Source organism: Daucus carota, chromosome 2 (genome assembly GCF_001625215.2).
Source record: "Daucus carota subsp. sativus chromosome 2, DH1 v3.0, whole genome shotgun sequence".
Lineage (NCBI taxonomy): Eukaryota > Viridiplantae > Streptophyta > Magnoliopsida > Apiales > Apiaceae > Daucus > Daucus carota.
In genome coordinates this window covers 31,804,481-31,832,053 of record NC_030382.2, presented here as the reverse complement: position 1 = coordinate 31,832,053, position 27,573 = coordinate 31,804,481, and the positions used below count along the sequence as shown (strand labels likewise).

Genomic DNA, 27,573 nt, shown 5'->3' with positions numbered 1-27,573 from the left:
ATATAGTTACGTTTTTGTCGTTGGGTAAGACGTCAGGAGTTCATGGATTAGAATTCGTTAAAGTTATTATACTCGATTGAAGTATTAAATTTTGCTCACGTGATTTGACGTTATATATGTAGTCAGTCGGTAAAAGCTTCAATAAATACCGGAAAATGCTTGGTGCACATAATTGTATACAAAAACATGTACATAATGACATATGGTGGATTTTAATTGGATGGCCCCCCTCATTTACACCAACCACCCCAATTAAAATCCACCACATCACTTGCCACATCATTATGTACAAATTTTCTGTACACAATTATGTGCACTAGCACTACTCATAAATACCTACTACGTAAGCCTCTGAAATTCATTGTTCGCAGATCATCACATTCATTGACCCATTTCATATATAAATTTAAATATATTTGATATATTATGACCATATATGATATTTTTTAATTTTATTTAATTTTAAGAAAAATGTTTTAAACATTTCTAACAAATTTTAATTTGTTAAAACTAAAGTTTAATAAGCTATATTCCAATATTCACAATGCTGATATACAGAATACTATTAGCTAGCTACAGTCGGTGGAATATTTGTTTTTATTTTATTGTAAGTATTTTATTATTTAATTTGTAATCTACATGTGTATTAGAACATATGTAATTTCTTGATTAATTATATAGGCTCATAAAAATTATATTCGATTTAATATATTTTTGTGGGGTAAATAACTCTCTTATAATTAAATTTGTTAAAACAAATTATAAATAGACATATTCAAGAGATATTTATTAAAACAAACGCCTAAATGTGTTTTAGTTAAAATATAAAAAGAATTATGAATTGTAAAATTAGAAAAATAATATATGATCAAAATTATAAATGCTTGCCATTTAATAATATATTACAAGAGTAAAGTTTTATGTAGTCCGCCATTTGATTGGAGTCCTCGAAGTCTATTTATATTAATAAAATATCTTCTCAAACGTAGTAAAACATGCTTCACAAAGATTATTACTTCAATAAAATTTTGCAAATCTCATGTATTTACAAGTGCAATATGTATGTTCTATGTTCGTAAACTAAGCATGTTTCATAGAATAATATTTTTTTTTTGTATGTTCTACTTGTAAAATGTATGGGATTCGTAATATTTTCAATTAAACCATGATGTTTATAAAACATCATTCGAAAAATAATATGTATTATGATATTTTAAAATTATATTTTAATTGAAGAACATATATGGACCCCAAAGACTCTTTGAAACTGTACTTCGTATAATTTAACTTTATATTATAAATACAAATAATACAACATTTGAAATTTGAACCAAAATTTCATTTTCAAAATCGATTTTACACTGTAATAATTAGGGCTGTTTAACGAACCGAGCTGTTCACGAACAAGCTCGAGCTCCGCTTGTTAAGAGCTCGTTCGGCTCGGCTCGTTAAGTTAACGAGCTCGAGCTCGAACACAAAAAATTGTTCGTTAAGTAAACGAGCTCGAGCCGAGTTTTTAGTATGTTCGTTTCGAGCTCGTTCGGCTCGAGTTTGGCTCGTTAAAACTCGAAAAAAATATAATGTGTTCGGGGTTTTATATAATTTATATATAATATATATTTTAGTGATGTGACCAAAATTACGGGAAATAATAATTTTAATTGCTTTGATATTTTAACAGTGAAGTAGAAGTTTGACTAGTTCGCTCCTAATTTAGTGTTTCGATCTTTTAAAAAATATTTTTTACCCATCCAACCGTATAGATGTTAACATATATATACAGTTTAGCGAAATAACCAAAGTTTCAAAAAAAAAAAAATTATTTAGTTAGCTATTTTAAGAGTCAACTAGCGGTTTGTCCTTATTTTTTTCTGGATCGGTTCGGATCGGCTCAACTCGGCTCGGCTTGTATTTGTTCGCGAACAAGCTCGTGTTCGGCTCGTTAGTTAACGAGCTCGAGCTTGAACACAATTTTTGTTGGATAAAAAAGCTCTGCTCGGTTCGTCAGAAAAAAATTAAAGTTCGGCTCGGTTCAGTCAAAACTCGGCTCGGCTCGGTTCGTCAACAGCCCTAACAATAATTGTAGATATCATTTACACAGTATATTCATGTCCCAAAGATTTTAGCAAATTTAATATGTTAATAAAATGTAGATGTTTCACTCAAATCTTATTGTATTCTCAAACAGTTACGGGGCGAAACGGACGGGGCGGAGAAATCCAGCAACATACACAATTAATATAAAAAAATTGACATAAATGGGATTTGCTAATATTTGTCAGTGGGTCCCACATGACCACATATGCCGAAGCTGGTATGCACTACCAGGAGTACTCACCACCACCACCTTTCTCTAATTCTATTTGGTTCCCTATTTTTCACTCAAAATATTTCAAAAACTTGTGATAAAAGAAAATGTTCTTAATTATCTTTAAATAAATGTACTTTGTATATCACCCTGAAACAGGTCCACAAACATTCACTTGCAATTCTTTGTAAAATCTGTAATTTAAAAAACTAAGTGGGGCCACATACCACACATGGGATTTTTTATCTGCTGAATGAGGGGCCAGGGATAAAATGTTACTACCTCACAACCCTGCCCTATAGTCAAGGTATTATTATAAATACCAGGGGGTATGTGTTAACATTCTCCATCTGAGTCTCTGTGTTTGGCTGCAGGAACTATACAAATTATTTTTGTTTCCTAAAACTTTTGTGAAAAATGGCTGCTTCATCTGCATCTATGATTGAGAATCAGCAGAGTGCTGATGTGGCTTCTTTTGGGAGTGCTGATGCTGCTTCTCCCAGAAGGAACCGAAACCGTCCCGGACATCCAAGTAAAATCTCGCAGATATATGTGTGTGTGGGTGTGCTAGTGTAATTTTATGTTTGTGTCTTTAAGGATACATCTAAATTAAATAAATCAGATGTATTCTAGCTTGTGTGAAACCCTTATCTGTAAATTTAAAGGGAATGAATAAGATGTGGCGTGGTTTTTGACTGTTTATCTGTTTATCTGATGTTAATTATGTGATATATGTATGTAAATGACAGATCTGGAAGCTGAGGTTGTTATGCTTTCTCCTGAATCTCTAACGGCCAAAAACCGTTTTGTATGTGAGCTGTGCGACAAGGGCTTTCCAAGGGAACAGAACTTGCAACTGCACAGGAGAGGGCACAATCTGCCGTGGAAGCTAAAGAAAAACACAAATCAGGAGGTGCAGAAGAAGGTATACGTCTGCCCTCAGACTGGATGTCCCCACCATGATCCGTCAAAGGCTCTGGGAGATCTCACCGGCATTAAGAAGCATTTTGCTCGCAAACACTGTGAGAAACAATTCAGTTGCAGTAGGTGTCACAAGAGGTATGCTGTGCTTTCTGACCTCAAAGCGCACAGTAAGATATGCGGAACAAAGGAGTATAAGTGCGAGTGTGGATTTACCTTCTCTAGGTAAGGATTATATCACAAATCTTTTTTTTAATTTTACAAATATAATTTTTGATTGCATGCTCATTGGTGTCAATCATAATTCATTTTACGTAGATAAAATTTTATTTGTTTTTGTCTTGTGATCTGTTGAACTGAAAGTGTTTGTGTGTACAATTTAATTTATTTTTATTTTTCTGTGATATGTTGGACTGAGGTGTTTGTACTTGGCAGTAGAATTTATGAGTAGCGGAACTGGGGTTCATTTGGTTCCAGAGTTCTTTTATTGAATTTCTTTCTTGCTATCGTTTCTGTGTTTCAAAATTGGATTACATTTATTTAATAGAATAATAATCCGTATATACATACAAAATAGAGGGATCTTATATGTCTTATTTTTGTGTTATTTTGAATCTTTATAATTGAGTGGTGTCTTTTGATCTTAAACCCCACCGCCTTGTCTTCAAGTTATCTAGGTCAAATATATATGCTTACTAAAAGTGCGCACCTGTAAATTTAAGTTGATACACAATTCTTATTTCAATTTATTTATAATATTTTATGATAGTGATATTTATTTTTTTGTTTTTCATTTGTTTTTCATTTTATCATTAATTAATCCAAATATCAATTTAATTTTGACTCATATTTTTTATTACAGTTTTATAATTGAGCGTTAACTATTGTTTCATTGTCTACGTGATCCTTAAATATTGCATACATATTTCTGATCATATTTTAACTACAACATTTTTCATAGTAACGGGCGACATATAAAGAAGAGTAGGGTGTAGTTTATGTGTATATATATTTGCACTGTGATGTAAAACTCAAAGGATTTTTTGTTGCAGGCGTGATAATTTTATCACCCACCGCTCCTTTTGTGATGTCCTCGCTCAAGAGCTGGCTAGGCACACCATAAACCCCTCACCCTTGAGCACTGCTGCTTCTAGCGTTCTTGCAAATGCTGCTAACCCTGCCCCTGTTAGTCAGGGATCGGCTGAGGGTTTATTGTTTCAAGCCAACCATCAGCAATTCGCGTCTCTTGTGCCGGTTGGATCTGTGCAGGTCGGATCTGCTTTCCAGCCCCTGCCCCCGAATTTCCCTGTTGGTCCATTTCCGGGGACAAAGCTAGGCTTTCCCATAGCCTCTGATTCTTCTGGGATTCACGGCATTCCAGCCTACCCTGCACCAACCAACATGTTTAGTGCTGGTTTCAATGGGGGTCTTAACATGGGCACTGCTCAGAATGAGATGGATTTCAACATCCACAACTCATTCAGTGGTATGTTGATGAATGTGGAGACTTCTTCTTATAATGTTCTGAACAGTGCCCCATTTCCTCAAGCCCCCGCCCCTGCGTATCTTCACAAGGGCGCACTGACTGCAGCTGATCCCAACAGTGTCGGCATGATGAAGAGTATGGGGAGCTTTTCTGGTGCAGTGAAGATTGAAAACTACGAGGGAGGTATGGGAGCTGGAATCAAATTATGATGAAGAATTAGAGGAAATTAGAGAAAAGAAAAGAATGTTAAAGGAAGGAAATATTGATCCTTTAAGGGATGGTAATATAACTGGAATGTACATAAGCAATGGTACTAACAATGTTACAGTGGAGCAAGTGGGGGAAGAACCGCAGGAGAGACAAGAGAGGCAGAGAGAACTACAGGGCATGATGATATTTTTGGGGAAGTGCCTGAATGGAGGAATCTTGTGCAGCATGAGTATGAGTATGAAATGCTGGGAAATTTATTTCCTAAGTTTGATGATAATCCAGATATTGGATGTGACAAGGTAGATAAAAACTTAGACGAGATGTTAATCAAGATATTGGATTACAATGAAATGTAGTAGATGTTTGCAGATTGGACACAACACGGCCACTTGTAAAACATATGAGGCTGAGGTTCAGGAGAATTATAGGAAGGCTGCAGAAGCTAAAAAGGCACAATCTAAGGCTGCAAAGGCACATTCCTTAAGAAATAAACAAAATCTGAGAAAACTGAAAAAATCACAGGTATGATAGCTAAGTTACAAGTATTTGTCATTTGTCATTTGTCACTTGTGATTAACTAATCCTAGTATTTGTTTGTAGACTCTGGCAGCATCTTCATCAGAGCAAGCGCAACCAAAAAAAAGAGGTAGGCTAGTGCAAAATAAGGCTGGTGATCACACACAATCACATGAACAGCCTCCAAAGGAGACAACTCAAAAGAAAAGGACGGGAAGACCACCGAAGGCCTCAAGTACTCAACTTCAAACTAGTGGAAGACCAACTGGTATGGGAGTGCTAATTGGAGATGATGGACATACATACTTGTCCTCATCAACAACTACAGTTAGATTGACTAATTCACAGCCATGCACTCCAAATCAGGGTACAGAGGAGGTACAAAGACAAGCAACTTCAAGTCAACCATCTCAACTAGAGAAGCAGAACTGATTTTTTGTGATGAAATATATGATAGTTACACCTTTTAAGTATTTCACAAGTACTAGCCATTTATTGTGAGACTATGTAATTTCTTTTGGTACTAGACTTGTGTTTTCAAATTGCAAATGAAACTATGAGACTATATAATTTCATACGCTATCAGACTATGTAATTGCTTTTGGTGTTCTATTATGAAGTTATCATTTGTCTATTTTAAATTAAATAGCACAACAATACTTGCAGACTATGTTTAGAGATACAAGAGAGATATAAGAACCCTAATTTAGGTTTTTTCCCCAAATCTGAAATGAACAGAACCGTGGTTGTATATTCAAAATCGGGTTATATGTTCGGTGGTAGGTTTCTAAGAAAAAAAATAGTTGAGTGACAAACTATTTATAAATATATGTATACGACACATCAGCATAACATATAAGCGAGACGGTGAGAGGTCAAACTTGATGGAATATGGTACAATTCAATACAAAAGTAATGTTAGTGATCATAATCATTAAAATATTACTTTGGTAGTAAGTTTCTAAAGAAAAAATAGTTGAGTGCCAAAAAATATTAATTTCATGTTAATCACTAATTATCAAACACTTTACTTTATATATAATAAGTAATATATTATTTATTCTTTTATATACCTATACAATAATAAATTAGCTTGCGAGAATTAAGATTTTTAAAATTCATGCATGTAATTAGGCTCACAAAATCATTGTATAAAATAACAAGTAAGATATTAAAATTCAACTAAAAATTTAGATAATTAATATAGAACTAGAGAACATATAAATAATAATAAAAGTCATTATATAATTAGTAATATGGGTGTGTTTGACATTACTTTTTAACAATTTTAAGAATTTTTTCCGCAAAATATTTCATATATATATGTATAAAAAATTTTTAAATTATTTATTTAATAAGTGTCTAATTTCTTTAACTCGCTTATTTTTGTTTTTATAAAAGTTAAATTATTCTTTAAAAATGATGCAACCCCAACCCCATGCATAAAAATCCAAAAGATTTGGGCAGTGTGAGTGACCTCTGTTGCAATATAAGTTTTAGTACTGTTACAATATAAGTTTCACTGCCATTCACTTTTACTTATGTTATCTAAATGTATTAGATGGTTAGATGATCCATATAGTTACGTTTTTGTCGTTGGTAAGACCTCAGGAGTTCATGGATTAGAATTCGTTAAAGTTATTATACCCGATTGAAGTATTAAATTTTGCTCACGTGATTTGACGTTATATATGTAGTCAGTCGGTAAAAACTTCAACAAATACCGGAAAATGGTTGGTGCACGTATACAAAAACATGTACATAATGACATATGGTGGATTTTAATTGGATGACCCCTGCATTTACACCAACCACCCCAATTAAAATCCACCACATCACTTGCCACATCATTATGTACAAATTTTCTGTACACAATTATGTGCACCTAGCACTACTCATAAATACCTACTACGTAAGCCTCTGAAATTCATTGTTCGCAGAGCATCACATTCATTGACCCTTTTCATATATAAATTTAAATATATTTGATATATTATGACCATATTTGATATTTTTTAATTTTATTTAATTTTAAGAAAAATGTTTTAAACATTTCTAACAAATTTTAATTTGTTAAAACTAAAGTTTAATAAGCTATATTCCAATATTCACAATGCTGATATACAGAATACTATTAGCTAGCTACAGTCGGTGGAATATTTGTTTTTATTTTATTGTAAGTATTTTATTATTTAATTTGTAATCTACATGTGTATTAGAACATATGTAATTTCTTGATTAATTATATAGGCTCATAAAAATTATATTCGATTTAATATATTTTTGTGGGGTAAATAACTCTCTTATAATTAAATTTGTTAAAACAAATTATAAATAGACATATTCAAGAGATATTTATTAAAACAAACGCCTAAATGTGTTTTAGTTAAAATATAAAAAGAATTATGAATTGTAAAATTAGAAAAATAATATATGATCAAAATTATAAATGCTTGCCATTTAATAATATATTACAAGAGTAAAGTTTTATGTAGTCCGCCATTTGATTGGAGTCCTCGAAGTCTATTTATATTAATAAAATATCTTCTCAAACATAGTAAAACATGCTTCACAAAGATTATTACTTCAATAAAATTTTGCAAATCTCATGTATTTACAAGTGCAATATGTATGTTCTATGTTCGTAAACTAAGCATGTTTTATAGAATAATATTTTTTTTTTGTATGTTCGACTTGTAAAATGTATGGGATTCGTAATATTTTCAATTAAACCATGATGTTTTTAAAACATCATTCGAAAAATAATATGTATTATGATATTTTAAAATTATATTTTAATTGAAGAACATATATGGACCCCAAAGACTCTTTGAAACTGGACTTCGTAAAATTTAACTTTATATTATAAATACAAATAATACAACATTTGAAATTTGAACCAAAATTTCATTTTCAAAATCGATTTTACACTGTAATAATTAGGGCTGTTTAACGAACCGAGCTGGTCACGAACAAGCTCGAGCTCCGCTTGTTAAGAGCTCGTTCGGCTCGGCTCGTTAAGTTAACGAGCTCGAGCTCGAACACAAAAAATTGTTCGTTAAGTAAACAAGCTCGAGCCGAGTTTTTAGTATGTTCGTCTCGAGCTCGTTCGGCTCGTTAAAACTCGAAAAAAATATAATGTTTTCGGGGTTTTATATAATTTATATATAATATATATATTAGTGATGTGACCAAAATTACGGGAAATAATAATTTTAATTGCTTTGATATTTTAACAGTGAAGTAGAAGTTTGACTAGTTCGCTCCTAATTTAGTGTTTCGATCTTTTAAAAAATATTTTTTACCCATCCAACCATATAGATGTTAACATATATATACAGTTTAGCGAAATAACCAAAGTTTCAAAAAAAAAAAAAAAATTATTTGGTTAGCTATTTTAAGAGTCAACTAGCGGTTTGACCTTATTTTTTTCTGGCTCGGTTCGGATCGGCTCAACTCGGCTCGGCTTGTATTTGTTCGCGAACAAGCTCGTGTTCGGCTCGTTAGTTAACGAGCTCGAGCTTGAACACAATTTTTGTTGGATAAAAAAGCTCTGCTCGGTTCGTCAGAAAAAAATTAAAGTTCGGCTCAGTTCAGTCAAAACTCGACTCGGCTCGGTTCGTCAACAGCCCTAACAATAATTGTAGATATCATTTACACAGTATATTCATGTCCCAAAGATTTTAGCAAATTTAATATGTTAATAAAATGTAGATGTTTCACTCAAATCTTATTGTATTCTCAAACAGTTACGGGGCGAAACGGACGGGGCGGAGAAATCCAGAAACATACACAATTAATATAAAAAAATTGACATAAATGGGATTTGCTAATATTTGTCAGTGGGTCCCACATGACCACATATGCCGAAGCTGGTATGCACTACCAGGAGACTCACCACCACCACCTTTCTCTAATTCTATTTGGTTCCCTATTTTTCACTCAAAATATTTCAAAAACTTGTGATAAAAGAAAATGTTCTTAATTTTCTTTAAATAAATGTACTTTGTATATCACCCTGAAACAGGTCCACAAACATTCACTTGCAATTCTTTGTAAAATCTGTAATTTAAAAAACTAAGTGGGGCCACATACCACACATGGGATTTTTTATCTGCTGAATGAGGGGCCAGGGATAAAATGTTACTACCTCACAACCCTGCCCTATAGTCAAGGTATTATTATAAATACCAGGGGGTATGTGTTAACATTCTCCATTCTGAGTCTCTGTGTTTGGCTGCAGGAACTATACAAATTAATTTTGTTTCCTAAAACTTTTGTGAAAAATGGCTGCTTCATCTGCATCTATGATTGAGAATCAGCAGAGTGCTGATGTGGCTTCTTTTGGGATTGCTGATGCTGCTTCTCCCAGAAGGAACCGAAACCGTCCCGGACATCCAAGTAAAATCTCGCAGATATATGTGTGTGTGGGTGTGCTAGTGTAATTTTATGTTTGTGTCTTTAAGGATACATCTAAATTAAATAAATCAGATGTATTCTAGCTTGTGTGAAACCCTTATCTGTAAATTTAAAGGGAATGAATAAGATGTGGCGTGGTTTTTGACTGTTTATCTGTTTATCTGATGTTAATTATGTGATATATGTATGTAAATGACAGATCTGGAAGCTGAGGTTGTTATGCTTTCTCCTGAATCTCTAACGGCCAAAAACCGTTTTGTATGTGAGCTGTGCGACAAGGGCTTTCCAAGGGAACAGAACTTGCAACTGCACAGGAGAGGGCACAATCTGCCGTGGAAGCTAAAGAAAAACACAAATCAGGAGGTGCAGAAGAAGGTATACGTCTGCCCTCAGACTGGATGTCCCCACCATGATCCGTCAAAGGCTCTGGGAGATCTCACCGGCATTAAGAAGCATTTTGCTCGCAAACACTGTGAGAAACAATTCAGTTGCAGTAGGTGTCACAAGAGGTATGCTGTGCTTTCTGACCTCAAAGCGCACAGTAAGATATGCGGAACAAAGGAGTATAAGTGCGAGTGTGGATTTACCTTCTCTAGGTAAGGATTATATCACAAATCTTTTTTTAATTTTACAAATATAATTTTTGATTGCATGCTCATTGGTGTCAATCATAATTCATTTTACGTAGATAAAATTTTATTTGTTTTTGTCTTGTGATCTGTTGAACTGAAAGTGTTTGTGTGTACAATTTAATTTATTTTTATTTTTCTGTGATATGTTGGACTGAGGTGTTTGTACTTGGCAGTAGAATTTATGAGTAGCGGAACTGGGGTTCATTTGGTTCCAGAGTTCTTTTATTGAATTTCTTTCTTGCTATCGTTTCTGTGTTTCAAAATTGGATTACATTTATTTAATAGAATAATAATCCGTATATACATACAAAATAGAGGGATCTTATATGTCTTATTTTTGTGTTATTTTGAATCTTTATAATTGAGTGGTGTCTTTTGATCTTAAACCCCACCGCCTTGTCTTCAAGTTATCTAGGTCAAATATATATGCTTACTAAAAGTGCGCACCTGTAAATTTAAGTTGATACACAATTCTTATTTCAATTTATTTATAATATTTTATGATAGTGATATTTATTTTTTGTTTTTCATTTGTTTTTCATTTTATCATTAATTAATCCAAATATCAATTTAATTTTGACTCATATTTTTTATTACAGTTTTATAATTGAGCGTTAACTATTGTTTCATTGTCTACGTGATCCTTAAATATTGCATACATATTTCTGATCATATTTTAACTACAACATTTTTCATAGTAACGGGCGACATATAAAGAAGAGTAGGGTGTAGTTTATGTGTATATATATTTGCACTGTGATGTAAAACTCAAAGGATTTTTTGTTGCAGGCGTGATAATTTTATCACCCACCGCTCCTTTTGTGATGTCCTCGCTCAAGAGCTGGCTAGGCACACCATAAACCCCTCACCCTTGAGCACTGCTGCTTCTAGCGTTCTTGCAAATGCTGCTAACCCTGCCCCTGTTAGTCAGGGATCGGCTGAGGGTTTATTGTTTCAAGCCAACCATCAGCAATTCGCGTCTCTTGTGCCGGTTGGATCTGTGCAGGTCGGATCTGCTTTCCAGCCCCTGCCCCCAAATTTCCCTGTTGGTCCATTTCCGGGGACAAAGCTAGGCTTTCCCATAGCCTCTGATTCTTCTGGGATTCACGGCATTCCAGCCTACCCTGCACCAACCAACATGTTTAGTGCTGGTTTCAATGGGGGTCTTAACATGGGCACTGCTCAGAATGAGATGGATTTCAACATCCACAACTCATTCAGTGGTATGTTGATGAATGTGGAGACTTCTTCTTATAATGTTCTGAACAGTGCCCCATTTCCTCAAGCCCCCGCCCCTGCGTATCTTCACAAGGGCGCACTGACTGCAGCTGATCCCAACAGTGTCGGCATGATGAAGAGTATGGGGAGCTTTTCTGGTGCAGTGAAGTTTGAAAACTACGAGGGAGGTATGGGAGCTGGAATGCATGGTGGTTGGGCAGGTGGTAGCAACAGCTTTCAGGATATGTACAATGTTGGTGGGGGATACTTAAGTGATCATGTGAATGCTCCTTATGGTGGAATGATGATGATCAGTGATGTGATGATGAACTCTGATGGGATGTTTGTTGGTGAATCGAGTAAGAATGCTGTGGTGCAACCACAAATGAGTACTGTTCAAACTGAGTATTGTGATATGCATACCAGGGATTTTCTTGGAATGGGAACTGCAATGAACAGCTTCACTGGAGCTAGAATGGAGAATGATGGCTTTGGATATGGAACTGGAACTGCGAGGAATTCGCCAGACAGTGAAGCCACCATTTCAGCTGAGGCAGGGCCTTTTGTTCCCCGCCACCCAGCTTTTTAATGCACCAATGCTTCAGGCAAGCCCCTCTCTCTCTCTCACACACACATACACTATATATTGTCCATTTGAGGAATATTTCATTTTAACAAGCCAGCAAAAGTTTTTAACATCTGGTATTTTGCAGGCGCCCCAAGTTGGTTTTGGCATCCGAGTTCCAGAGGCAACGAGGGACATGCAGCTTGAAGAAATCATGCTTTTATTTTCTTTTCTATCAGATAATTCTTCTGGGATATTTTGGTTTCTATTTTGATTTTCTGGATAATTATCAGATTTATGATAGACTTCTGTTTGTAAATCTGAATGCATGATGAAACTTTTCTCTATAATTTGCTCTTGAATCTTCATTTCTGAAATGTGATGTTGCGTTATTATGCTTGAATCTTCATTTCTGAACTATGATACTGTGTTATATATTGTGCTGTTTTTAGCTGGGATGTTTTTAGCTGGGATGAATGAATATAGAAGAATGGAATTTGAAGTATGCTGTGGGTTTTTTGTTTACGTTTCTTCTTCCATCATATTCATTAATCATTACATATTATATTAGAAATTGCATTCCCATTCCAGTTTGGGGGGAAATGTGTTGGAAAACAATATGCAAAGAGAAGAAAATTGTTCTCTGAAAGTTTTCTGATAATATTATAACTTAGGCTGATACAATTTATATTGCAGCAGTACATCAGGTTCATTGAACCTCTTAAATATTTTGAGAATATGAGAAGATAAAAACTACAAGTTCATGAATCAATTATATATCAGATACATGTAATTGAATTAAAGCACCCTTCCAGAAGCATCTAGCTTATACTTCTAACAGTCCCCCTTAAGCTAGATAGCCATAACACCAAGTTTAATTTGTCTTTAATTCGCTGAATACTTCTGACTTTAGTGGCTTTGTAAAGATATCGGAAATCTGGTTTTGGCTTGTGCAATACTTTACTGAAATTTCCCCATTCTTGATTAAGTCACGGATGAAATGATATTTAATCCGAATGTGTTTACTTTTGCCATGAAACACTGGATCTTTACTCAGAGCAATTGCAGACTTATTATCACAGTATATCTCTGGACAATCTTTAAAAGGTTGCTTTAGTTCCTGCAAGACCCATGTAATCCAAAGAGCTTGACAACCTGTAAGAGCCAGAGAGATATACTCCGCTTCTGCCGTAGAAAGCGCCACAACAACCTGTTTCTTTGACATCCATGAGATAGCACCAGATCCAACAAAAAATACATTTCCTGATGTGCTCTTACTATCGTCCTGATCTCCTGCCCAATCGCTATCACAATATCCGATAAGTTTGGGATATTGTACTTTCTTATAAAAAATTCCTTCTGAACATGTTCCTTGAATATACCTTAAAATCCTTTTTCCAGCTTCCCAATGAGATTTTCTTGGACTTTCCATATATTTGCTAATCAAACTAACCCCATAAGCAATGTCAGGTCTTGTAGCAGTTAGGTACATTAAACTCCCAACAAGACTCCTAAAACGTGTTGGATCAATAAGCTCTGATTTATCATCTTTGCTTAATTTTAAACCAACTGAAACAGGTGTATGAACAGAATTTGCCTTCTGCATTCTGAACCTTTTTAACAACTCCCGAGCATATTTCTGTTGAGAAATAAAAATTCCAGAACTGCTTTGTTTGATCTCCAGGCCAAGAAAAAAGTGCAGCAACCCCAAATCTGTCATCTCGAAAGCTTGCTTCATATTTTCTTTAAACTCATCAATATCCTTAACATTATTTCCAGTGATAATTAAGTCATCAACGTACAAGGAAATGATAAGCACATCACCTTTCGATCCTTCTCTTACATAGAGAGTGTGTTCAAACGGACATTTTTGGAAGCCATTCTTCAATAAAAACCATTGATTCGGCTGTACCAAGCTCTCGGAGCTTGTTTCAAGCCGTAAAACGCCCTTTTTAAACGACAAACTTTGTTTTCTTCTCCCTTTTTGATGAAACCTGGTGGTTGATCTATGTATACTTCCTCTTGCAATATACCATTTAAAAATGTTGACTTGACGTCCATTTGGTGAACAATCCAATTGTTTTGAGCAGCAAGTGCAAGCACTAATCTAATAGTTTCAAGGCGAGCAACAGGGGCGAAAACCTCTTGATAATCAATTCCAGCTTTCTGTTTGTAGCCTTTCACCACTAAAAACGGGCTTTATGTTTTTCAATTTCACCATTTGCATTATGTTTTGTTATAAACACCCACTTAACTCCAATTGACTTCTTTCCGGCAGGTAAATCCACCAAATCCCAGGTTTTATTTCTTTCAATTGCTTCAATATCTTGTTGCATGGCCTCCCTCCATTTTCCTTCTTTGGCAGCATCTTCAAAAGTGACAGGATCATTTTCCACCAATAAAGCAAAATCCATAAAGTCTTCCTCCAATACTCGTCTCGTTTGATCATAAATTTCACCTATACTTCTTGTCTTTTGAGGAGGTGAATCTGAACTTTCAGATGATGATGATGGCGCTGGTGTTGGTGGAACAAACGGAGTAATCTCTTCTTCAAGTGGCTCCAACAAATTAATATCAAAAGAAGTGGTTGAAATTTCTTTCTCATCTTTCCACACCCATTCCTTGTCTTCATTAAATATTACATCCCGACTAATAATAATCTTTTTAGTATCAGGATTATATAACTTATATGCCTTTGGATTCTCAACATATCCAACAAATATGCATTTTTCAGATTTGTAATCGAGTTTACCTCGCTTTTTAGAAGGAATGTGTGAGTAGCATATGCTGCCAAAAATTCTGAAATGAGAAACACATGGTTTTTTGCCACTCCATGCCACTTCTGGAGTCTTTCCTTTGACACTTTTAGTTCCTGCACGATTTAGAATGTAGCTTGCCGATGTTACAGCTTCTGCCCAGAAATCCAGAGGCAAACGTTTTGTTTTTAACATGCTACGCACCAACTCCATAATGATCCGATTCTTCCGTTCTGCTACCCCGTTTTGTTGAGGACTGTAACGAACAGTGAGCTGATGAGAAATTCCATTCTGCTCAAGATATTGTCCAAATTCTTTGGCCATATACTTGCCTCCTCGGTCAGATCGTATTGCCTTCAATTGACGACCACTTTGCTTCTCAACCAAAGCTTTAAAACTTTTAAAAACACTAAATACTTCTGATTTCTCTTTCACAAAGTATATCCATAATTTCCTGCTGAAATCATCAATGAAAGTGAGGAAATACCGATTTCCTCCGAGAGAAGGAACACGCATCGGACCACACAAGTCAGAATGCACCAGCTCTAACAGTTGATTTGCTCTTCTTGCTTCACCGCTGGGAAAAGGATCACGATGATGTTTTCCAAATATACAACATTCACATATCTGTTCTTGTCGGTTAATATTAGGAATGCCTCTAACCATATGTTCCTTGCACATTTTTGACAAAGTGCTGAAACTTAAATGATTGTACCTGAGATGCCATATCCAAGATTTGTCTTTGACAATTGTAGAAAAACACGGAAGAGGCTGATCTTGTAATCTCAAAGGAAACATTTTATTTTCTGTCATCTTCACTTTTGCAATGAGCACATAATTTTTGTTTCTTATTTCACATTCATCTTGTTTGAAAGATACATGATGTCCTTTTTGTAAAAGTTTTCCCACGCTCAACAGATTATGTTTCGGTCCAGGAACATAGTAAACATTAGAAACACGCTTCGTACCTTGTTTTGTTTGTATGGATATGTCACCACATCCTTCCTACACGAAGTCGTTTGTCGTTTCCCGTCTTAACTTCACGCTGGGCAGAATCATCATATGTTATACAGCTTCCACGATTCCCCGTCATGTGATTGCTACAACCACTATCAATATACCAAACTTTGTCAGGAGAATCTTCTTGCACATTGCAAGCAAGAAGAACAGATTATTCATCTATTTTTTCAGAATTTTCATGTAAGAAATTAGACTCTTGATTTTCTTCTCTAAGCCTCTTATAGCAATCTTTCCTCACATGGCCAAATTTGTGGCAGTAGTGACACTGAACTTGTGATTGAGTGATGCTTCGTCCTCTTCCAACTTGTCTTCCACGACTTCTGCCCCTTCCATGATCACAATGTCCTTTATTTTCATCTCTAGAGTTGGCATGAAAATTCTCAATTTGGCTTCTTCCTCGTCCTCTTCCACGGCTGACTCTTCTTCCACCTCGGCCTCTATAACCTCCACGATGAAACTCCTGCATCTGAAAAGCTTGTTCAGAGGATGGATATTCAAATTGTTTAATTCTCAATTCATGAGATTGCAAAGAGCCCAATAGAGATTCAAGAGAGAGTTCACTCAAATTTTTTGATTCTTCAATTGCAACAACAATATGCTCATATCTCTTGGTCATACTCCGAAGGATTTTCTCCACAATCCGTTGATCCTTTAGTTTTTCTCCATTGACTCTGAGTTGATTTGAGATAGAAACAACCCTGTTAAAGTACTCTTCCACGGACTCCGTCTCTTTCATCCTTAACAAGTCAAACTCGCCTCTTAAAGCCTGCAACCTAAACATTTTTACTTTATCTTCTCCTTTGTATGCAGTATTGAGAATGTTCCAGGCTTCTTTTGATGTTTCTGCCGCAGATATTCTTTCAAATATTGCTTCATCAACTGCCTGATAAATAAAAAAGAGTGCCTTTTTATCCTTCTTGCGATTCTCCTTTAAAGCTGTCAATTGTTGTGGATTGAGTGAAGTCTGATCAGCTGGTTCGTCATAGCCATTTTCGACGATTTCCCAGAGATCCTGAGAACCAAATAATGCTTTCATCATAATATTCCATTGCTTGTAATTCTTCCCATTCAGACGAGGAAGCTGGGGTTGTATTCCATTGCTGCTGGTGGCCATTTTTCTGGACTGGTGTTTGGATAATTTATGGGTTGTTTTTAGGACTGGTGTTTGGATAATTTTAAGGACTGTTTATGACTAGCTAGCTCTGATACCAATTTGTTGGAAAACAATATGCAAAGAGAAGAAAATTGTTCTCTGAAACTTTTCTGATAATATTATAACTTAGGCTGATACAATTTATATTGCTGCAGTTCATTGAACCTCTTAAATATTTTGAGAATACGAGAAGATAAAAACTACAAGTTCATGAATCAATTATATATCAGATACATGTACTTGAATTAAAGCACCCTTCCAGAAGCATCTAGCTTATACTTCTAACAAAATGCTCCACTTCTTTCTGTACTAGTTTTTCCCCAATTTCATTATAATGGTTTTATATTTATTCAATTTTTTAATATTTTCTATGTCATTAGTTTTCATTCATATTTAACCATTATATTCCATTTTATTTTATTACCACCCAAATACAATATTATATACCAGCTTCACAAATGCGCTGCATGCTTTATATAAAAAATATATAATTGTATTTCATACTTCGGGCGCTAGTAATAATTTCGTTTAACTTTGTATATTCACTAAATTATCCCTTTAATTTTTTCATGCAAGTCGGATCTACAAATAAGCCTTAAAATGTGATTTTTAAAAGAACTGTAGATTATTTTTTTAATATATACAATTACAATATTGCATTAACTTTTTATCAATGCTTTTCGAGAAAGATGGTTCTTTTTTCTTTTCATTTTTATCACAAGCTTACTTTCTTATATGTGAATTGTTTCTCACAGGATCAAACCACTTTCACTTACTATAACATATAACTTTCCCAAGTTGCAGTGGGTGAAATTTTTTCGTTTGTAGACTGTGACAACATCTTCATTAGAGCAAGCCCAACCAAAAAAAAGAGGTAGGCCAGTGCAAAATAAGGCATGTAATAACATACAATCACATGAACAGCCTTCAAAGGAGACAACTTAAAAGAAAAGGAGGGGAAGACCACCCGTGCTAATTGGAGATGATGGACATACATACTTGTCCTCATCAACAACTACAATTAGATAGACTAGTTTCGAGCTATGCACTCCAAATCAGCGTACAAAGGAGGTACAAAGACAAGCAACTTCAAGTCAACCATCTCAACTGGAGAAGCAGAGCTGATTTTTTGTGATGAAATATATGATGATTACACCTTTTAAGTATTTCACAAGTACTAGCCATTTATTGTGAGACTATGTAATTTTTTTTGGTACTAGACTTGTGTTATCAAATTGCAAATGAAACTATGAGACTATATAATTTCATTTGCTATCAGACTATGTAATTGCTTTTAGTGTTCTATTATGAAGTTATCATTTGTCTCTTTTAAATCAAATAGCACAACAATACTTGCATACTATGTTTAGAGATACAAGAGAGATATAAGAACCCTAATTTAAGTTTTTTCTCCAAATTTGAAATGAACAGAACCGTGGTTGTATATTCAAAATCGGGTTATATTGTTCGGTGGTAGGTTTCTAAATAAAAAAACATAGTTGAGTGACAAATAAATTGATCTTCCCTATTTATAAATATATGTATACGACACATCGCATGGTACAATTCAATACAAAAGTATTGTTAGTGATCAAAACCATTAAAACATTAGTTCAGTGATATGTTTCTAAAGAAAAAAATAGTTGAGTGACAAAAAATTGATTTTCCTAAATAAATAACTCAATATGATTGTCAAAATATTAATTTCTTGTTAATCACTAATCATCAAACACGTTACTTGATATATAATAAGTAATATAGTATTTGTTCTTTTATATACATATACAATAATAAATTAGCTTGCGAGAATTAAGTTTTTTAAAATTCATGCATGTTAATTAAGCTCACAAAATCATTATATAAAATAACAAGTAAGATATTAAAATTCAACTAAAAATCTAGATAATTAATATAGAGCTAGATATCACATATAAATAATAATAAAAGTCATTATATAATTAGTAATATGGGTGTGTTTGACATTACTTTTTAACAATTTTAAGAATTTTTCGGCAAAATAATTCATATATATATATATATAAGAATTTTTTAAATTACTTATTTAATAAGTGTCTAATTTCTTTCACTCACTTATTTTTGTTTTTATAAAAGTTAAGTTATTCTTTAAAAATGAGGCAACCCCAAGCCATGCATAAAAATCCAAAAGGTTTGGGCAGTGTCAGTGACCTATAAGTTTTAGTATTGTTACAATATGAGTTTTAGTGCCATTTGTCTATTATCGTGATCACTTTTACTTATGTTATCCAAATGTAATATTAGATAGTCAGATTATCCATATAGTTACGTTTTTGTCGGGCAGGACGTCAGGAGTTCATGGATAAGAATTCGTTAAAGTTATTATACTCAATTGAAGTATTAAATTTTGCTGACGTTATATATGAAGCATCCATAGGTTAGTCAGTAATCGATAACAGTTGTATTTCACTCTCAGCTTCAATAAAGTCAGTAATCGATAACTTGTATTTCACTCTCAGCTTTTTTTTTGATAAGCAGCAATATATATCATAAAATATAAGTGGATAGAAGCTATCCACCTATCAAACATCCAACAAAATTAGGGCTTGGCCCCTTAGCAAGACATCTGAAAATTACAACCCAACAATGGGCTATGACTCTACGCAGAGAGTAATAAAAATCCATCCAAAAGATACGAATTAAACTAGCATAATTAAAATAAAACTGAAATTAAATTAAAAGCATGCAGGGGAAGATGAAGGGAACTCAAGCCAAACCTAAACCCCTCTCCATCTTACAGCAGCTTCGTCATCTCCCCAGTGCTTCTTGCTCAGTCAATGTCGAGCAAGTCTTCACCCTCCTCTGGAGCTGGAGCCATTCCCTGGGCCGCTGCTGCAAGATCCTCCCCTTCCTCAGCCTCATCCTCTGCATGCACTTCCTCCATAACTACCTCCTCCTCTTGCAGCTGCAGATAATCCTCCTCATCAAGGACCATGAAATTACCTCCAATGAAACCAAGACCCATGTCGAGGTGCCAGAGTTCACTGACCCGCCCGAATGGCCTATACATCCTTACTGCTCTGAACTTGGTTTCAGCACCATTTTCTGCAAGATATCGAGCCAGATTGTTTTGGCTGGCTCTGATTTGCCTCTTTCGGAGGACGAGGTTACGGTCCTTCAACCTCTGGTTCAGCTGCTTAATCACTCCCCTGTGTCTATGATCCACAAACCAACGCCAATCGTCCCAGTCCCTCAATGCCTCCCTTGATTCAGTTTCCAGCTCTAGCATGTTACGACCTATCTTGAAGGCCAACTGCAACCCTAGGACCAGAGCCCAAAGTTCATTAGCCCTGCGATAGAGGTTGCCCAGAGTACCAGTGATCATGGCAAGTATCACTCCATCCTCATCCCTAATCACCACTCCCACCCCTGTGGTGTTACCATTTGGTAGTGGTGCATCAAAATACACAGCATGGACGTTGATTTTGGCAAATCCTACGCTAGGAAAATCCCATCCCAAATCCATAGTAAAAATACGAAAAGTTTAGGAGAGAATGGAGAGTAAAGAGAGTGATAGCAATGAGAAATGAGAGAGCTGGTGAGGTTTGTAAATCCTTGGGTCTGATATAATGCCATGTAATGATGATTGGTAGCTTTTGAACTTCTCAAAAAATCTGGGAGCAAGCAAGCGTTACCTCATTGGCCAAATGAAACCCTAATCTCCTCGGGAATGTGCACAGATAGAGTGTGTGTTGCTCAAGAAAAATGCCAGCCCTTTGGGATTGATTCTTGTGGAAAATTGAATCGGTTTTTGGCCAGACTAATGATTATTAGAAACTAATAAAATTAAAACTTCACAAAATGTGAAAATTTTAAGTTTATTAGCACCAAGCATGTAATGAATACTCACTATTAACTCCTTGGGCCGCCAGTTCATGGGCTGAAGTGAGGTTTTCTCTTGGAGAGTAAACTATTTTAATATATGGGTTTTTAATAAGTCCAATCCAATCTGCATGGTCCTCAATTGTACTATTTCCCGCTCTGCATTTCTGGAACTCATCAACAAGAGTTAGGCAGTCTGTGATGATTTGTAAACGACCCTGAATTGATCTTTGGGATATAAAAGATTTGTAAGCAAAGATAATTGCTTCTCTTTCAGCTTCTTTTGGTGATGCTGCCTTGGAAGGCCCGGAAAAGATGAAGATCAGGCTTTGGTTTGTGTCTTCAATATATCCTCCTATACCAGCTGAGTGAATGCTACCGTTGAATTTCCAGGATCCATCTGTAAATGCTTTGAATTCTGCATTCCACCAGACTAGATCCTGATAAGTTCCATTTTTGTTATGCAGCATTGTTGCTCCCATTGGATTAACTTGCCACAGATTATATAGTTCCTCAGTAAAGTTCATTTCTGCTCTCAGCCATTTGAAACTTCTGTATTTGATCATAGCTGCTGATGAATTTATTGTTTCCCAGTAGTGGTTGAAAATTAAATTGTTTCTTCTCAACCACAGGGACCACAAGACTGCTGCCACACTTGCCTTCCATGCTGCTGATACCATTATCCCTTTAAAAATAGATAAGGTTTCTTTAAGAGAATTTCCTACTTTAGATTTTTGAGTTGCATTAAGAGACCACCAATTTGCAACCATGCACCAAATCGATTTTGCTTCCAAACTATTCCAGAAAATGTGATTAACAGATTCAGTGACCCCCCTACATCTCGGGCACTCCTTACTGAATTCATCACCCAATCTAAGGTTAATGCTTTCATTTGTGGGTAATGCACCAGCCTCCAGCTTCCACAGAAATGTTTGAATCTTATGGGGGACTTTGATTTTCCAAATTTGGTTCCAATTTCCAATGAAGCGTGGGTCTCCAGCACTCATTATTTCAATACTAGACTTTGTATTGTAAGCTTCTCCATTGACCTTCCAGATTACTTGATCTTCACTAGAGTTGAGGCTTATTGACTGAACTAAGACTTCAACTTCTCTGATTTGGTCTTTTTCCCAGCTCCTGAGCTCTCTTACCCATTGGAAGTCTAGAGTGTGATATATTTCCCAGGCTCTTAGAGTATCCTGTATACTGTGATTCTTCCAAGAGGATAATCTATATAATCTTGGATATTTGAGCTGCACTCTCAGCTTCAATAAATATCTACTAAGTGAGCCTTTGAAATTCATTGTTTGCAGAGCATCACATTCATTCATCCTTTTCATATATAAATTTAAATATATTTGATAAATTATGACGATATATGATATTTTTTAATTTTATTTAATTTTAAGAAAAATGTTTAAAACATTTCAAACAAATTTTGATTTGTTAAAACTAAAGTTTAATAAGCTATATTCCAATATTCACAATGCTGATATATATACATAATACTACTAGCTAGCTATAGTCGGTGGAATATTTGTTTTTATTTTATTGTAAGTATTTTATTATTTAATTTGTAATATACATGTATATTGGAACATATGTAATTTCTTGATTAATTAAATAGGCTCATAAAAATTATATTCAATTTAGTATATGTATGTTCTATGTTCGTAATATTTTATAGAATAATATTTTTTTGTATGTTCTACTTGTAAAATATATGGGGTTTGTAATATTTTTTAATAAAACCTTGATGTTTGTAAAACATCATTCGAAGAATAATATGTATTATGAAATTTTAAAATTATATTTTAATTGAAAAACATATATAGACCCCAAATACTCCCTGAAACTGGACTTCGTAAAATTTAAACTTTATATTATAAATACAAATAAAACAACATTCAAAATTTGAACCAAAATTTCATTTTTAAAATCGATTTTACAATAATTAGGGCTGTTTAACGAACCGAGCTGTTCGCGAACAAGCTCGAGCTCGGCTCGTTAAGTTAACGAGCTTGAGCTCGAACACAAGAAATTGTTCGTTAAGTAAACAAGCTCGAGCCGAGCTTTTAGTATGTTCGTCTCGAGCTCGTTCGGCTCGAGTTCGGCTCGTTAAACCTCGAAAAAATGTAATGTTTTCGGGGTTTTATATAATTTATATATAATATATATTTTAATGATGTGACCAAAATTTCGGGAAATAATAATTTTAATTGGTTTGCTATTTTAACAGTGAAGCAGAAGTTTGACTAGTATCGCTAACCAGTGTTTAATCCTAATTTAGTGTTTTGATCTTTTAAAAAATATTTTTTACCCATCCAACCATATAGATGTTAACATATATATATATATATATATATATATATACATATTTTAGTGAAATAACCAAAGTTTCAAAAAATAAATAAAATTATTTGGTTAGCTATTTTAAGAGTCAACTAGCGGTTTGTCCTTATATTTTTCTCGCTCAGTTCAGGTCGGCTCAACTCGGCTCGGCTTGTATTTGTTCGCGAACAAGCTCGTGTCCGGCTTGTTAGTTAACGAGTTCGAGCTTGAACACAATTTTTGTTCGATATAAAAGCTCTGCTCGGTTCGTCAGAAAAAAATTAAAGTTCGACTCGGTTCAGTCAAAACTCCGCTCCGCTCGGTTCGTGAACTGTCCTAGCAATAATTGTAGATATCATTTACACGGTATATTCATGTCCCAAAGATTTTAGCAAATTTAATATGTTAATAAAATGTAGATGTTTCACTCATATCTTATTGTATTCTCAAACAGGGCGAAACGGACCGGGCGGAGAAATCGAGAAACATACACAATTAATATTAAAAAATTGACATAAATGGGATTTGCTAATATTTGTCCGTCGGTCCCACATGACCACATATGCCAAAGTATGCACTACCAGGAGTACTCACCAGTCACCACCACCACCACCTTTCTGTAATTCTATTTGGTTCCCTATTTTTCTCTCAAAATATTTCAAAACCTTGTGATAAAAGAAAATGTTCTTAATTATTTTTAAATAAATGTACTTTGTATATCACCCTGAAACAGGTCCACAAACCTTCACTTACAATTCTTTGTAAAATCTGTAATTTAAAAAACTAAGTGGGGCCAGTTACCATACATGGGATTTTTTATCTGCTGAATGAGGGGCCAGGGTTAAAATGTTACCTCACAACCCTGCCCTATAGTCAAGGTATTATTATAAATACCAGGGGGTATGTGATAACATTCTCCATCTGAGTCTCTGTGTTTGGCTGCAGGAACTATACAAATTAATTTTGTTTCCAAAAACTTTTGTGAAAAATGGCTGCTTCATCTGCATCTATGCTTGAGAATCAGCAGAGTGCTGATGTGGCTTCTTTTGGGAGTGCTGATGCTGCTTCTCCCAGAAGGAACCGAAACCGTCCCGGACATCCAAGTAAAATCTCGCAGATATATGTGTGTGTGGTGTAGGTGTGCTAGTGTAATTTTATGTTTGTGTCTTTAAGGATACATCTAAATTAAATAAATCAGATGTCTTCTAGCTTGTGTGAAACCCTCATCTGTAAATTTAAAGGGAATGAATAAGATGTGGCGTGGTTTTTGATTGTTTTATTTGTTTATCTGATGTTAATTATGTAATATATGTTGTAAATGACAGATCCGGATGCTGAGGTTGTTGCGCTTTCTCCTGAATCTCTGACGGCCAAGAACCGTTTTGTATGTGAGCTGTGCGACAAGGGCTTTCCAAGGGAACAGAACTTGCAACTGCACAGGAGAGGGCACAATCTGCCCTGGAAGCTAAAGAAAAACACAAATCAGGAGGTGCAGAAGAAGGTATACGTGTGCCCTGAGATTGGATGTCCCCACCATGATCCATCAAAAGCTTTGGGAGATCTCACCGGCATTAAAAAGCATTTTGCTCGCAAACACGGTGAGAAACAATTCAGTTGCAGTAGGTGTCACAAGAGGTATGCTGTGCTTTGTGACCTCAAAGCGCACGGTAAGATGTGCGGAACAAAGGAGTATAAGTGCGAGTGTGGATTTACCTTCTCTAGGTAATGATCATATCACAAATCTTTCTTTTAATTTTACAAATATAATTTTTGATTGCATGCTCATTGGTGTTAATCATAATTCATTTTATGTAGATAAAATTTTATTTGTTTTTGTCTTGTGATCTGTTGAACTGAAAGTCTTTGTGTGTGCAATTTAATTTATTTTTGTTTTACTGTGATATGTTGGACTGAGGTGTTTGTACTTGGTAGTGGAATTTATGAGTAGCGCAACTGGGGTTCATTTGGTTCCATCTGAGTTCTTTTATTGAATTTCTCTCTTGCTATCGTTTCCGTGTCTCAAAATTGGATTACATTTATTTAATAGAATAATAGTCCGTATATATATACAAAATAGAGGGATCGTATATGTCTTATTTTTGTGTTATTTTGAATCTTTGTAATTGAGTGGTGTCTTTTGATCTTAAACCCCGCCGCCTTGTCTTCAAGTTATCTAGGTCAAATATATATGCTTACTAAAAGTGCCCACGTGTAAATTTAAGTTGATACACAATTCTTATTTCAATTTATTTATAATATTCTATAATAGTGATATTTATTTTTTTGTTTTTCATTTCTTTTTCATTTTATCATTAATTAATCCAAATATCAATTTAATTTTGACTCATATTTCTTATGGAAAATGCTTGGTGCACATAATTGTGTACAAAAATATGTACATAATGACATGTGGTGGATTTTAATTGGATGGCCCCCTGCATTTACACCAACCACCCCAATTAAAACCCACCACATCACTTGCCACATCATTATGTACAAATTTTCTGTACACAATTATGTGCATCTAGCACTACTCATTTTTTATTACAGTTTTATAATTGAGCGTTAACTATTGTTTCATTGTCTACATGATCCTTAAATATTGCATACATATATCTCATCATATTTTAACTACAACATTTTTCATAGTAACGGACGACATATAAAGAACAGTAGGGTGTAGTTTATGTGTATATATATTTGCACTGTGATGTAAAACTCATATGATTTTTTGTTGCAGGCGTGATAATTTTATCACCCACCGCTCCTTTTGTGATGTCCTCGCTCAAGAGCTGGCTAGGCACACCGTAAACCCCTCACCCTTGAGCACTGCTGCTTCTAGCGTTCTTGCAAATGCTGCTAACCCTGCCCCCGTTAGTCAGGGATCGGCTGAGGGTTTATTGTTTCAAGCCAACCATCAGCAATTCGCGTCTCTTGTGCCGGTTGGATCTGTGCCGGTCGGATCTGCTTTCCAGCCCCTGCCCCCAAATTTCCCTGTTGGTCCATTTCCGGGGACAAAGCTAGGCTTTCCCATAGCCTCTGATTCTTCTGGGATTCACGGCATTCCAGCCTACCCTGCACCAACCAACATGTTTAGTGCTGGTTTCAATGGTGGTGCTAACATGGTCACTGCTCAGAATGACATGGATTTCAACATCCACAACTCATTCAGTGGTATGTTGATGAATGTGGAGACTTCTGCTTATAATGTTCTGAACAGTGCCCCATTTCCTCAAGCCTCCGCCCCTGCGTATCTTCACAAGGGTGCACCGACTGCAGGTGATCCCAACAGTGTCGTCATGATGAAGACTATGGGGGGCTTTTCTGGTGCAATGAAGTTTGAAAACTACGAGGGAGGTATGGCAGCTGGAATGCATGGTGGTTGGGCAGGTGGTAACAACGGCTTTCAGGATATGTACAACGTCAATCCAAATGTTGGTGGGGGATACTTAAGTGATCAGGTGAATGCTCCTTATTATGGTGGAATGATGATGACTGATGTGATGAACTCTGATGGGATGTTTGTTGGTGAATCAAGTAAGAGTGCTGTGGTACAGATGTCTGTTCAAACTGAGTATTGTGATAAGCATACCAGGGACTTTCTGGGAATGGGAAACCTGGTGGACAGCTTGACTGGAACTGGAATGGAGAATGATGGCTTTGGATATGGAGCTGGAACTGCGACGAATTCTCCAGACAGTGAAGCCACCATATCAGCTGAGGCAGGGCCTTTTGTTCCCCGCCACCCATCTTTCTAATGCACCAATGCTTCAGGCAAGCCCCTCTCTAGCTATCTCTCTCTCACATACACTATATCTTTTTGCATCATATATTGTCCTTCATTTTAACAAGCCAGCAAGTTTGTAACATCTGGTATTTTGCAGGCGCCCGAAGTTGGTTTTGGCATCCAAGTTCCAGAGGCAACTAGGGACATGCAGCTTGAAGAAATCATGCTTTTATTTTCTTTTCTTTCAAATAATTCTTCTGGGATATTTTGGTTTCTATTTTGATTTTCTGGATAATTATCAGATTTATGATAGACTTCTGTTTGTAAATCTGAATGCATGATAAAACTTTTCTCTATAATTTGCTCTTGAATCTTCATTTCTGAACTATGATACTGTGTTTTATATTGTGCTGTTTTTAGCTGGGATGAATGAATATAGAACAATGGAATTTG

At 35.2% G+C, this 27,573-nt stretch overlaps 4 protein-coding genes across 4 annotated transcripts; 3 read left to right on the top strand and 1 right to left on the bottom strand.

Moving 5' to 3' along the window:
• The first annotated feature begins 2,725 nt into the window (after window positions 1-2,725).
• On the top strand, window positions 2,726-4,924 carry LOC135150496 (zinc finger protein BALDIBIS-like). The gene is made up of 3 exons (XM_064086832.1): window positions 2,726-2,840; window positions 3,058-3,454; window positions 4,282-4,924. The coding sequence occupies exons 1-3, from the start codon at window positions 2,726-2,728 to the stop codon at window positions 4,922-4,924; spliced, it is 1,155 nt and encodes a 384-aa protein (XP_063942902.1).
• A 4,803-nt stretch (window positions 4,925-9,727) lies between these two features.
• LOC108207365 (zinc finger protein BALDIBIS-like) lies at window positions 9,728-12,299 on the top strand. The gene is made up of 3 exons (XM_017377814.1): window positions 9,728-9,842; window positions 10,060-10,456; window positions 11,282-12,299. Exons 1-3 carry the CDS (start codon window positions 9,728-9,730, stop codon window positions 12,297-12,299), a joined length of 1,530 nt encoding a protein of 509 aa, XP_017233303.1.
• Window positions 12,300-21,061: 8,762 nt separating this feature from the next.
• Window positions 21,062-22,393, bottom strand: LOC108207364 (uncharacterized). Its single transcript, XM_017377813.1, has one exon. The coding sequence runs from the start codon at window positions 22,391-22,393 to the stop codon at window positions 21,062-21,064; it is 1,332 nt and encodes a 443-aa protein (XP_017233302.1).
• A 1,988-nt stretch (window positions 22,394-24,381) lies between these two features.
• LOC108207362 (protein indeterminate-domain 7-like) lies at window positions 24,382-27,151 on the top strand. Its single transcript, XM_017377812.1, has 3 exons — window positions 24,382-24,496; window positions 24,719-25,115; window positions 26,134-27,151. The coding sequence occupies exons 1-3, from the start codon at window positions 24,382-24,384 to the stop codon at window positions 27,149-27,151; spliced, it is 1,530 nt and encodes a 509-aa protein (XP_017233301.1).
• The last annotated feature ends 422 nt before the right edge of the window (window positions 27,152-27,573 follow it).